The 11,737-nt window shown below is 37.2% G+C and overlaps 1 protein-coding gene across 3 annotated transcripts; it reads left to right on the top strand.

The window, feature by feature from the left end:
* Nucleotides 1-433: 433 nt before the first annotated feature.
* LOC110092834 (probable protein phosphatase 2C 35) lies at nt 434-10,127 on the top strand. Of its 3 annotated transcripts, none has more exons than XM_020817535.2 (5): nt 434-1,809; nt 8,330-8,461; nt 8,675-8,892; nt 9,657-9,711; nt 9,902-10,127. In XM_020817535.2, the coding sequence occupies exons 1-3, from the start codon at nt 865-867 to the stop codon at nt 8,885-8,887; spliced, it is 1,290 nt and encodes a 429-aa protein (XP_020673194.1). In that variant the 5' UTR covers nt 434-864; the 3' UTR covers nt 8,888-8,892; nt 9,657-9,711; nt 9,902-10,127. The 3 variants fall into 3 exon arrangements, with proteins under 3 accessions (XP_020673194.1, XP_020673188.1, XP_020673200.1); XM_020817529.2 differs by having other exon boundaries at nt 9,819-10,127; XM_020817541.2 differs by lacking the exons at nt 9,657-9,711; nt 9,902-10,127 and having other exon boundaries at nt 8,330-8,456; nt 8,675-8,816.
* Nucleotides 10,128-11,737: the final 1,610 nt, after the last annotated feature.

Below are 11,737 nucleotides of genomic sequence, written 5' to 3'. Positions count from 1 at the left end.
TAAAATTATCAACACATTAATGAAGATTGTGACATAAACCACTAATATTTTAAGAGTTTTTTTAATATGACCTAGAAAAAAAAAAAAGAGGAAAAGTCTAATATATTTATCATAAATAAATAACCTAAATATGAGATATGTATCTCTCCCATATAAAATAAATATATTATATAATAATTAGAAAGTTTAATAAAATTTATTTTATTTTCATAAAATATTATTATTTTTTTATCATTTTCATAAATATTTTTTTTATAAGGATTGGATAATTTATTCAAATTTAGCCTAATATAAAAAAAAACGTACACCCACGTGCACCGTCATCCCAGAAGCTCACATGCTTGGGGTGCACTGTGGGTGTTTCAGCTCCTTTCACTATGAAAGCTTATTGCGTGCGCCATGTGGTGGTGGAGGGAGCTTTCATTTGAACAGAGACAAAGCCCAAAATACCATGGCGGCGTCTTCACTCCAAGGTCCCATCTTCTCTCTCTACCCCTCTCTCTCTCTCTACATTGCAGGATTCCTAGACTTCAGGCTACTCGCCGTCCTTGTTTGCAGAGCCTTCGTCCTCCGGTTTCTTGGATTGAGGGTTTAAAAGCGATCCTTCTCGTATGAAGCAAACCCTAGACTCATAGAGTTCCATCTACTCTCACTTACTGAGTACGCTTCGCTTCGCTTGAAAGCCGGGCTCCCTGCACTCCATCGGCTTTGATTCACAACGGTGTTGCTTCTCACGTCTGTGTACGAATCAGGGAATCGCCTTTGCTTCGCGCAATCCATGTTGGGATTGTTTCTGGCGGTTGTTTTTAGTAGGGTACGGAAGTAGTTGAAAGGCATCGCATCGCCGTCGTTGAGCACGTCTTGATGGGTTGTGTGCAGGGGAAGTGCTACTCTAGATGTAGCTGCTGCTGCTGCTGTCGATACCCGTCGTCAACCTCCTGCTCTTCCGGCCGCGACGTCTCCGTCGTCGTTGAGGTCGGGCCGATTCAGGGTCACGTGCTAACTGGTAGCACGGTGGGCGTCGCGGCCGTTCCGTCTCATGGCCTTTGCCTTCAGTATTCTACTCTTACACAGCGCGGCTATTATCCGGACACCCCTGACCGCGAGAACCAGGACGCGGTCTGCATCAGGACCAATCTGCAGGGAAATCCTAATCTCCATTTCTTCGGAGTTTTTGATGGACACGGCCAGTTCGGCGATCAATGCGCAAATTTTGTCAGGGATAAACTGGTCGACCTATTGTCTGCTGATACCGGGCTTGTAGATGATCCTGTGAAAGCTTATAATTCAGCATTTCTTGAAGTGAATTCTCTTTTACATAACAGTGATATAGATGACTCCATGAGTGGCACCACTGCTATAACGGTTCTTGTTAGTGGTGACACGCTATTTGTTGCAAATGTGGGGGACTCCAGAGCTGTTGCTGGCGTTTATGAAGGGGATCGCTTGGTTGCTGAAAACCTTTCACACGATCAGACTCCTTTTCGAAAGGACGAGTACGAGAGGGTGAGGCTATGCGGGGCGAGGGTTTTGACCGTTGATCAGGTGGAGGGGGTAAAGGATCCTGGGATACAGAGCTGGGGCGATGAGGAGAATGATGAAGGTGATCCGCCAAGGCTATGGATGCAAAATGCCATGTATCCTGGAACTGCGTTCACTAGAAGTGTGGGCGACTCTACTGCTGAGAGCATAGGGGTCATGGCTGTTCCTGAAGTGTTGAAGGTCAAGATCACACCGCATCATTTATTCTTTGTTATAGCAAGTGATGGCATCTTCGAATTTCTGTCAAGTCAGGCTGTGGTTAATATGGTATGGCTTGTATTATTTTTTTTTCTCGTACTTTTGTCAGTAAAGGGAAATTACTATTTAACAATGTTAAAAGTTCAGCTGTCCCCTTCTAGAAAAGAAAGGGATTAATAATGCTTATATTCAATTCATTAAGGATATTTATAGGAATTGTTACTTTTGTTCAAACACAAGGTGGTTTGACCAAGTATTTTTCCCATTTCTCTTGGATTACATCAAGGATCAGCCTTATGCCCACATCTTTTTGCGTTAGTCATGGATGTTCTCACTAGACATTTGCAAGAGTTCATACCCTGGTGTATGCTTTTTGTGTGATGTTCTTCTTGTCGATACGATTAGAGAGGGAGTTGAAGGTAAACTTGAATTATGGAGGTCAACCTTAGAGTCTAAAGGTTTTCATTTGAGTAGATCTAAAACTGAATATATTGAGTGTAATTTTAGTAGTAATAGATCTAGTTGATAGATTGTGATTTTGGGCTGTCAAGTTATTAATAAGAGTACGCATTTTATATATCTTATATCTTGGGCCTATTGTGTCAGAGTAATGGTGAAATAATTACACAATGCATGCTTATAATTATTTATTTAGATAACTAAGCGAGCTTGAACATTAACTCGTTTATTTATATTCATGGCCATATCCAGTTGTTACAAGTTGCTCGATAAGAGCTCAATAAAATACTCATGGGGGATTTATAGACATTCCTGAAAATACTTTCTAAATATTTATATTTACTTATATATCCCTTTAGTGTTTAAATCACATTGAATCATATTCATGAAAAGGTGTATTTTTACTTTAAATAGGTTAATATCACTGTTATTTTTTATGTGGTTTAAAGATCTGAGTATTATATGAGAAACTATAAAAATTTTGGTTTTAGATATCTTAATATGCAATAATTTTGTGGTATGTATATAAATAATCTGATATTCATTTAATAATGTCTTAGTTGTTTATTTGAAGACTTATTATGTTCTTTTGGAAATCCTGAAATCAATATGTAAGACCTGATCCTATCAGCTTGTAGTCACCAAGCTGTAGCTATCCCTATGCTGAATTCAGAAGTCCTCCTACTGCTAGCTTGTAGTACTAAGCCACAGTTGTTCCTGCATTCAATCCTATGCATTCAATCCTACACCATGCCTATTCTAGCTAGTTGCAAGTGTTAGCTTGCTTAGCTGGTCCTTATGTTCACACATGTTCTCTGCTGCCCTCTTACCTTCCCAACTACCAAGGTGGAGCCTTCCTTTTATAGGCTGACAATTGCATACAAGTCCATAAGTTAGCTAGGTTTAGGCTTAAGGGGAGTTTGAGAGTCAACTTGGGTCAGCTCGATCCTAAGGTCAAGATGTGTTTGTCTAATTTGGATAGAGGTGTTGACTTAGGGTGTTTAGGTTGACTAGGTGGGTTGCTAGGGTATGGGTATATGGGGTCAATGTAGAGTCTACGATTTCTAATTAACTAGTGTAGATTTTTTAGGTTGACTAGGAGGGTTTTCATATGGCAGGATTAATTAGTAATCGTTGACTAGGTTCGACTAATGAGTCAATATGATCCATAGGATCTAATGGGCCATTGTAAGGCTATCCGAGGGTGATGCACAATAGCCGGCTAATTCGTCATGCTTGATGTGTTTTCCTGGGGTTGATTTAATTAGGTTTTGACCATTGAATCTATGGTTGACTCGGGGTTGACTTTGATTGAGTTAGGGTTAGGTTGATTAGAGGTAAGTTGTTTGGTCTATGCTCAACCACATTAAGGTCAACCACATTAAGTTCGTATGACACCTCAATAGGTAAACTAAAGTATGCTAGGGTTAAGTCTGACTCAGTTTTCCCCCAGTTAACTCAATTTTAAAGCTAGATTGATTGGATCCATCCAAAATAGATTTGAATTAGGCAGGTCAATCAATATAGACATCATCATTGAAGATTTTAAGCTAGGTCAACTCATGAAGCTAAGTTAGACCAAGTAGAACATTAAGGTGTAATGCTATATATAATAGGTTTAGCTTGTGTCTGATGATTCGGATGAGGGCAAAATCGTTGGACCCTAATTTTATCTACCCACTCTAAGGTGAACCTTTTAGAGCCTTACTACTAACCATGAAAGTTTGTGCTTTTGGGAAGCCTCTAACTAAGAATATCAAATCCTCAAATAAGGGCAAAATCTATACATTTTATTAATTTGCTTCCTGAAAATTATTCCTGGATACATTGTAAAAAATAAGAGTTGGGTGACTTTTAGATCTTACAAGTTGAGCCTTAATTTTCTCAGTAATTTGTAGTATACATGAAACTTTCATTTGAATTAATTTCCATCATTTTCTATTTTATTCATTGATAGTCGCTATGTTGGCTTAATAGCTTGTGTCTTGCAAATTTAAATGTTTGATATATGATCTCTATTTACATGCTATATCTGAATTTAAAAAAAAATGTAGAACATTTTGTATAATGAGTGGTCAAAATTGCATACTTTATCAAGCATGGGTGCAATTTCTATTTGTAATTTAAGCAATCAGCTCTCAGTTTCCTTTGCTCTTTCGTTTCATTTGTGCTTGCATTTATATACCATTTGTGTTCTAGCAGCAGCACGGAACTTACTGGAGTAATCTTAAGCATAATGCATTATATGGATTGGTTTCTTTCTTAAAGTTGGACTTTTTTTATAGCATAATATTACTTTCATCTTGCTTTCTATTTATGTTATCAGCCATTAATAAGGTGATACCCTCCAAGGGCACAATATATTATATCAACATTCAAATTTCAATTTATTTCATGACTTTTGGCATAAGTTTTATGTTGGTTGTTGCTATAATATTAATCATCGATATTTCTCAACCAATCCTAGAATTTACAATGGTTGTTGCTTACATAGAAATCTAGAAAAAGACACTTTTCCTTGAAGCACATGTGGGATCTATATTATTTTTCCTTGATCACATGTGTGACAGAAAAAGTACCCCACAAACTCAAGGGAAAATTCTATAAGATGGTGGTGAGACCTACAATGCTTTATGGTGTAGAATGTTGTTCATTAAAAGAGAAGCATAAAATTAAGTTGTGTTGCTGAGATGAGGATGCTCAGGTAGATGAATGGCTTCACTCTTGGGGACAGAATGCGAAAACAGCATATACGTGAAATGGTTGGAGTAGCTCTAATGGAAAAGAAGATTAGAGAGAGTCGCCTTAGATGGTTTGGAGACATAAAATGTCGGTTAGGAGATTAGATATATTACATTTGGCCTATGTTAAGAAAGGTAGAGGTAGACCTAAAAAGACTTGGTTAGGAAATGTTAGAAATGACATTTTATTTTATTTAAATGAGAGTTTTACTCTTAATAGGACACAATGGAGAAAAAAGATTCATGTAGTCAACCCCACATAGTGGGATAAAGGCTAGTAGTTGTATATGCAGAAAAAAGATTAAGGTTGTTGTTGTTGTTGTGTTCAAGGTTGTGAAAACCGGACCGGACAACGAACCGGAAGAACGAGAGGTTCATGGTTCGACTGGTTTGACCGGTCGAACCGGGGTCGAACCGGATGACGTAATAAATAATAATATAATTAAAAGTAATAAAATTATCCTTTAATATACATTGTATGCTTAGTGGTGTGGGATTGATGGTTATCAGTCAATGCTGTATAAGATATATTTTTCTCCTTTTCTTAAAAGATAGAAACATATTCTGCAGACCTTTAATAATAGTAAGGTGGGCTATTCTGAATACCTTTAATAATAATAAGGTGGGCACAAGATTGTAACATATGATACTTGGGTGTGATTCATTTAAATATCTTGGATATATTATAAAAAATGGAGATTTGAGGATAAAATTTCTAGAGCTAAGATTGGGGGTCAAAATCAAAATGTTTCAAGATTAATAGTCAATAAGATAATATTGTGTTTTTACAAATAAAATTTTCAAAATGAATTATACAGGCTAAGCCATATTGATTTTAGTGTTAGTGACAAAGAAATCACTAATTGTTGAATGTGGTAAGAATGACATGCTTGGATGGATTAGTGAAAGCAAATGGTGGGTTTGAGTTCTTGAATGTTTTGGATGGTGGGTGTGTATATGAGATTATTCTGTGTGGTTAACGGAAGAGAAGTTTTTGAATGGTTAGCGTAGGCTGCAAGATCTTCTTGCAGGACAGCAAAGAAATTGCTGAAATTTCTGGACAGCAGGAGGAGATTTTCAAGCAAAAAATCTTGACAGCAATTTGTTTATTGCAGAAATCTGGGCAGCAAACTCCGGTGCAGTAGGATTACTTAGGGAGGAGAGGGATAGGGAAATAAGGATCAGATTTTGGGGGAAAAGGTGGGAAAGATTTAATTTTAGGTTTGAATTTGAATTAGGAACATTAGATGCAAGCAATTAAGGGAGGAGAGAGAGGGTAGGCCGGCCAGTAAGGGGTGGGGAGATGATGGGGGAGGATTTAATGAGTTTCCAAACTTGAATAATAAAGAAGGAAAGGAAAATCATGAGAGATCTCTAATGAGATTTGATTGTGAGGATAAAAGGAAAGTTTCCTAACATAAGTTATCCTATTTTAGGAAAGGATTTCAAAATCAAATTAATTTAAATTCGAATTTTGAAAACTTTCCTAATTTAAGATTTCTCATAAATGGAAAGTGTTAAATGGAGGAATTGAATTTTGGGGGCAAAGAGGATTGGATTTAGGGTTAGGATGGCTGGCGGCTAGAATTAGGGTTAGGGTTAGGTTACGGTGGGGTTTGGGGTCGGCTTAGCCGACAATTAGGGATGAGGGCTTTCGGGGGCCGGCGGTTAGAGGGAGGGGAGGTGGGGCTACTTGGCCGGCGGCTATGGAGGAGGTGTGGCCGGCGGTCAATGGAGAAGTAGAAGAGGAATTTAGAGAAAAGAAAATGAACCACAAGCCCGGACGGTTCCTACAGCTGATGGGTGATCCGTCACCCTTCCCTAGGGTTCTTACCAAAGCTCTCTCTCAAACACCCAAGAGACAATTGCTGAAATTTTCATTATAATCTTCAGTACCCTCTCCAAAGAGGAGGGTATATAAATAGCTAAAATTTACAATGAAGAAATAAAAGACACAAATGCTTTAAGGGTCACAAACACAACTAATCCCTCAAGGATAGAAACGAAAAGAATACATAACCAAATCAAATACATATAATAACTCAAAAATAAATTGGTGCGATCGTGGCCATAGCTCTTCGGTCCCGCCTTTGGTAAACTCTCTAAGGTCGGATGTCCTCATCACCGCGCCTCCTCTTCTGTCACATTGTTGACCAAGATCCTATTCATTTACTTCGTTGACCGGAACTTGCACCTCAAAGCCTCCATCGCCAAGATCCATTTCAACAACCATCGCCATGACTTTTAATGGCTTCTCCTTCTCGTGCAGCTAGATCCATCATTGTGTCTCTATCAAGTCTGGCCCATCCACACCATCTCCTCCCACCTCACGTCAAACTTATCACCATAGATAGCCATTTTCCAACCTTTCACTTCGGCCAAAACTAGATCTAGCGGCGATGCCTCCCTTGGTCTCTCCCAAATCACAACCTTCTCATAGTCGTTGTCCCTAAAAATTGGGCCTCCAAACCTTTGCTAATGCCTCACCGTTGATTTCCCACAACACCCTGGCCAGATCTACATCACGTCAACACGTCCGAACTTCGCCTCAGCCAGAGGTACACGTGTGATTTACCATTGAGTTCTTTTGATGACTTGCTCAACCTTGAGAGCAAGGTTATTTTGAAGGGTTACATAAGAATGTGAGACGATTAGTTCTTTTATTAGGTTAATAAGAGTAGTTAATTTGTTACGAGTTAATTGTAATGAATTAGTTGGTCTTGTATTCCATAAAAGTCCTATTAAGGATGAATTATGGGGAGAGTTGAATAAATACTAGTTTTCTCTCTTCATTCTCTCTACAATTATTCTTGCTCTTTCCCCTCTGTTCTTCTGGAATTTTTATTCTGTGCGGAGTCCGGAGCGTCCGGAGACCAATAAAAACACACCACGTCACTCCAAAAATGTACCGCTGTCGTTACCCACGCTCGATACTGCTCAGTACTGAGCACGTAACCGGACAGTCTTCCATCCGGTGTCCGCACAGAATAATAGCTCCTTCTATGAGCTTGGGCAAAGTTAAAATTGCCTAGTTGTCTTGTCCTCTGTCTATTCTTTTGCATTTCTACAGGAAGGTTCATATCAGATTGCTAGGAATCATAAAAAATTAACCGGCATGTGTGAAGGATCTGTCTGGCATGCACTCCTAACAAGAGAGAGAGAGAGAGAGAGAGAGAGAGAGAGAGAGAGAGCAACCATTTTACGATTCTGACTAACCATTACAAGTCTAAGAACAATAGATTCTTGCACTGTTAGGGTGAAAATGAGGGAAGAAGCTTTTCATATTGAACCCTGATTACAGTCATCTTATTCATTTTGCTCTTATAATATAATAATATCTGATTATATGATTGTCTCGATGATGTTTAACAAAATTAAATTTTGTTTAGGTAAGTAGCTTCAAGGATCCACGCGATGCTTGCTCTGCACTTGCCGCAGAAGCATACAAGTTATGGTTGGAGCATGAAAGCCGAACCGATGATATCACAGTTATTGTTGTCCACATCAAAGACTTGTGTAACGTACAGAATCAATTTCTCCACCACACTGTATCTTAGACTTCGTTTGGGACGGCTTTTTTGCTGCTTTCTAAAATAGCTTTTTAGTATAAAGATTAAAATTTTTGCACTAGAAAATTACTTTAAGAAACAGTAAGAAAGCCGTCCCAAACGAAACCTTAACTTCAGCATTCATTATACTTTGCAGCTGATTTACTCTCCTTCTAAATCATACAGCCTGATACTGGAGCTTCTAATGAAACAACACAAACGATATTGAAAGCCTCCATTTATTCTGAGAAAGCGAGAGCTGAGAGATATTTATCTTCTGGGACAGAAGTTATCCATCCACATTCAGAGAATTCTCCCGAGATGCAATCTTCTCGTGATGCTGCACTGGAAAGGTGTCCTGCATATGTTGCTCCTTCTCCTGACAGCAGATGTCCTTAGTACCGGTATGTATTTTTTTCTTGGGAAAAATAATCGCAGTTTGTAACAGAAAATGAATTCAAATTCCTTTTTCATCTTCAAGAAAAAATTCTCATGCTTGATATGATGGAAAAAAGCGCTCCAGTTTTATCCTAAATGAGGCTTTGTTCTGGATTTTTTTTTAAAGCAGTTTTTTAGTTAAAAAAATTTTTGAAAGAAAAAAAAAACCGTGGTAAAAAATTGTCCCAAATGAAGCTTAAATCCTATAGTTGGATTTGCTTTTAGATGAATGTAATATAAATTTTTGATTGATTTTTTATATATTACATGCATCTCAAAGCTAATCCAACTCCTTTAGGACCCATCTTACCAAAATTTGATCAGGTACCACGAACTCAGATGCAATTTTTTTTCCTTCCATCATTGTGCTTCCTCCCTCCCGGCTAATTATTCTATGCGGAGACCGGGCGGAGAGTACCGTTCGGATTTGCTGCGCTTTTGCAGAAGGGTAGCAAATATATAATGTTTACTAAATAATTGAATATTTGTTGCACTTTATCCCTCTTTTGCAAAAAGGTAGCAAAATGACAGTAAAAACACATTCGTAATTGAATATTTGCCGTCCTTCTACTGCCCCTTTGCAAAAGGATAACAAAAGCGCATCAAATTCGGACGGTTCTCTCCGTCCGATTTCCGCACAGAATAATCTCTCCTCCCAGCCACCCCCCTAATATTGGCAGTACACAAATCTCTCTTCTCATGGCTTACACCATTTTCCATTTTCATGCAGTCATTATACTGGCCTGTCCACATGACATCAACAGGCATTCAAAGCATCCCTTAAGGTAACATTCCTGAACCATCAATTGATTTTCTTGATACACAACTTTCTGCACTTTTGATCTTCTTCTTGCTGTGATCGAAATTTTGTTTTGTTTGATGATGTGAATAGGATTATTAGCACTGCCTGAAGCTGGGTTAGAAAGCAATCATTCACAGAAGAAAGCTTTACCTGTTTGTCTCTTTGCCTCCCAGGTTTCATTCAAGACATATAGCAGAGGCCCTTTGAGTAAAGTCATGAAGGTTTGGACCTGATTGCTTGGCCATCTTCCTCAGAAGATAAGCGCTTTCATTGACTGAGGTTTGGCTCTTGTAAGCTTACTTTGAATAACATTGTAAATTACTTGCACTGATTAATAGATTGATGATAATTGTAAAGTTTATTCCAGCAAATTAATGAATAGCTGATTGTCAATCTCCAGATTCCTGTTCTTGAAACATAAAAATTAATTACTTAGAACATAATTATTTAAAATTTTCAGCATGAAGAAGTTTAATTTTATTGAAGGGTTATTTGGTTTGTAGAAAAAGGAATGCGAAGTATTTTAAATATAGGGGAAATCAAATTTTGAGTATTTGGTTTGTTAAAGAAGATCTCAAGTAGTGGGATAAAGACTCAATATTGTTATTGATGTTGTTTGTGGTTTCCTAAACAAGGATTATAATGTGAAGTTCTAGAGAGATTCTTTTTTCACTCTCTAATTCTTGATGTATTGTAAACTCATCTAGTTTTATACGAATTGTTTTTTCATCGCAAGTTGATAGCATTTTTTGCATTCGCTACCCATTGTCGGACATTGCTATGAGCGGTGTCGGCCTTTCGCTCGTCCACCATTGTTAGCTCCAATTATAGCTTCCTCGGACGTGGCCATTGATTACCTTCATTGCTAACCACAGATAGTTGTTGGATGCCGCCAGTTGTTGTTGAATGTTTTAAATATACTACATTTATTTTACATTGCATTAAATCATTATATTTATCATGCATTATTTTTTCAACAAACAAAATGACTCTTAAATTTAAAATTTAATATAAATTTTAATTGATTATTAATATATTACTTTCATCTTTTAAAAAATAATAAAAATATTTAAAATTGAATTTAAACTAATTTTTTATTAGAAATATAAGATTATATATAGTAGTCCTTTAGCAATTTAGTTTTATTGGGAAGTTTGCAATGAAAGAGCCTGAGTATATTTATTAGCATGACACCATGTCTTTTGGTTCAGCTTTGGATAATCTGATGATGTACCTATGCAGTTGATTTATCATCAAGACTTTGAAATTCATATGCAAACCACCCTATTTCAATAGATCTCATCATTTAACCCCTAAACAATGGTCTTTTTGTCCTTAAATTTACCTCAGCCAATTTTAGGTGATCTAGTGGACCCCATAATATTTATAAAAATCATTTATTTTACCTATGGATATTGTGAGATACCATTTTACTGAAGTGTGAAGTGTGTAAATCACCATGTGAAACAATTTTTTTGTTAAATATGGGAGGGCGAGTCTTTATTTATTTATTTATTTATTGTTACGCGGAAGCACTGTATTTAAGCTAGTGAAAATTCCAGTCGACCTAACATGTAACCCACACTAATTTACACGGGCCAACACTTAAGACTTTCACTGCTTGACAAAGGATTCTAACCAGAGACCTGAGCTTTGCCCAGTCGACTCTTCATCACCCGAACAAACAGTGATGGATAGTGAGTCTTTATCACTTGTCTGAAGCATCTTAGATGACATGGTCCCCACTCAATATTTATTCATTATGAGAACAAGGAACCTTTATTAATGACTTTGTATTAACATACATAGATCACTACTTACCTTTAGTGGTTAGGCATAAGATCTTGTTCTTAAATTTGAAATGGACTACTATATATTGTATTTGTATAGAGAATATTTTATCATGATTTTTGAATCACTTAAAGAGAGATTTAATAGATAATCCTTTCCATACATGATTATAAAATAAGTGTCCATATTTCTTAGTCTTTCTTAAGGTTTTATTATAT

The sequence above is a fragment of the Dendrobium catenatum genome, unplaced genomic scaffold, assembly GCF_001605985.2.
Source record: "Dendrobium catenatum unplaced genomic scaffold, ASM160598v2 fragScaff_scaffold_1220, whole genome shotgun sequence".
Classification (NCBI taxonomy): Eukaryota; Viridiplantae; Streptophyta; class Magnoliopsida; order Asparagales; family Orchidaceae; genus Dendrobium; species Dendrobium catenatum.
Note: the sequence above shows the minus strand (reverse complement) of the source record. Positions and strands in the feature narration are given on the sequence as shown.

Bases quoted from the DNA above. Each gene is read 5' to 3' on its own strand.
- LOC110092834 (XM_020817535.2), top strand. From the start codon at position 865: ATGGGTTGTGTGCAGGGGAAGTGCTACTCTAGATGTAGCTGCTGCTGC. The intron at 1,810-8,329 runs GTATGGCTTGTA...AATTTTGTTTAG, and splicing joins GTCAGGCTGTGGTTAATATG to GTAAGTAGCTTCAAGGATCC. The intron at 8,462-8,674 runs GTACAGAATCAA...TAAATCATACAG, and splicing joins ACATCAAAGACTTGTGTAAC to CCTGATACTGGAGCTTCTAA.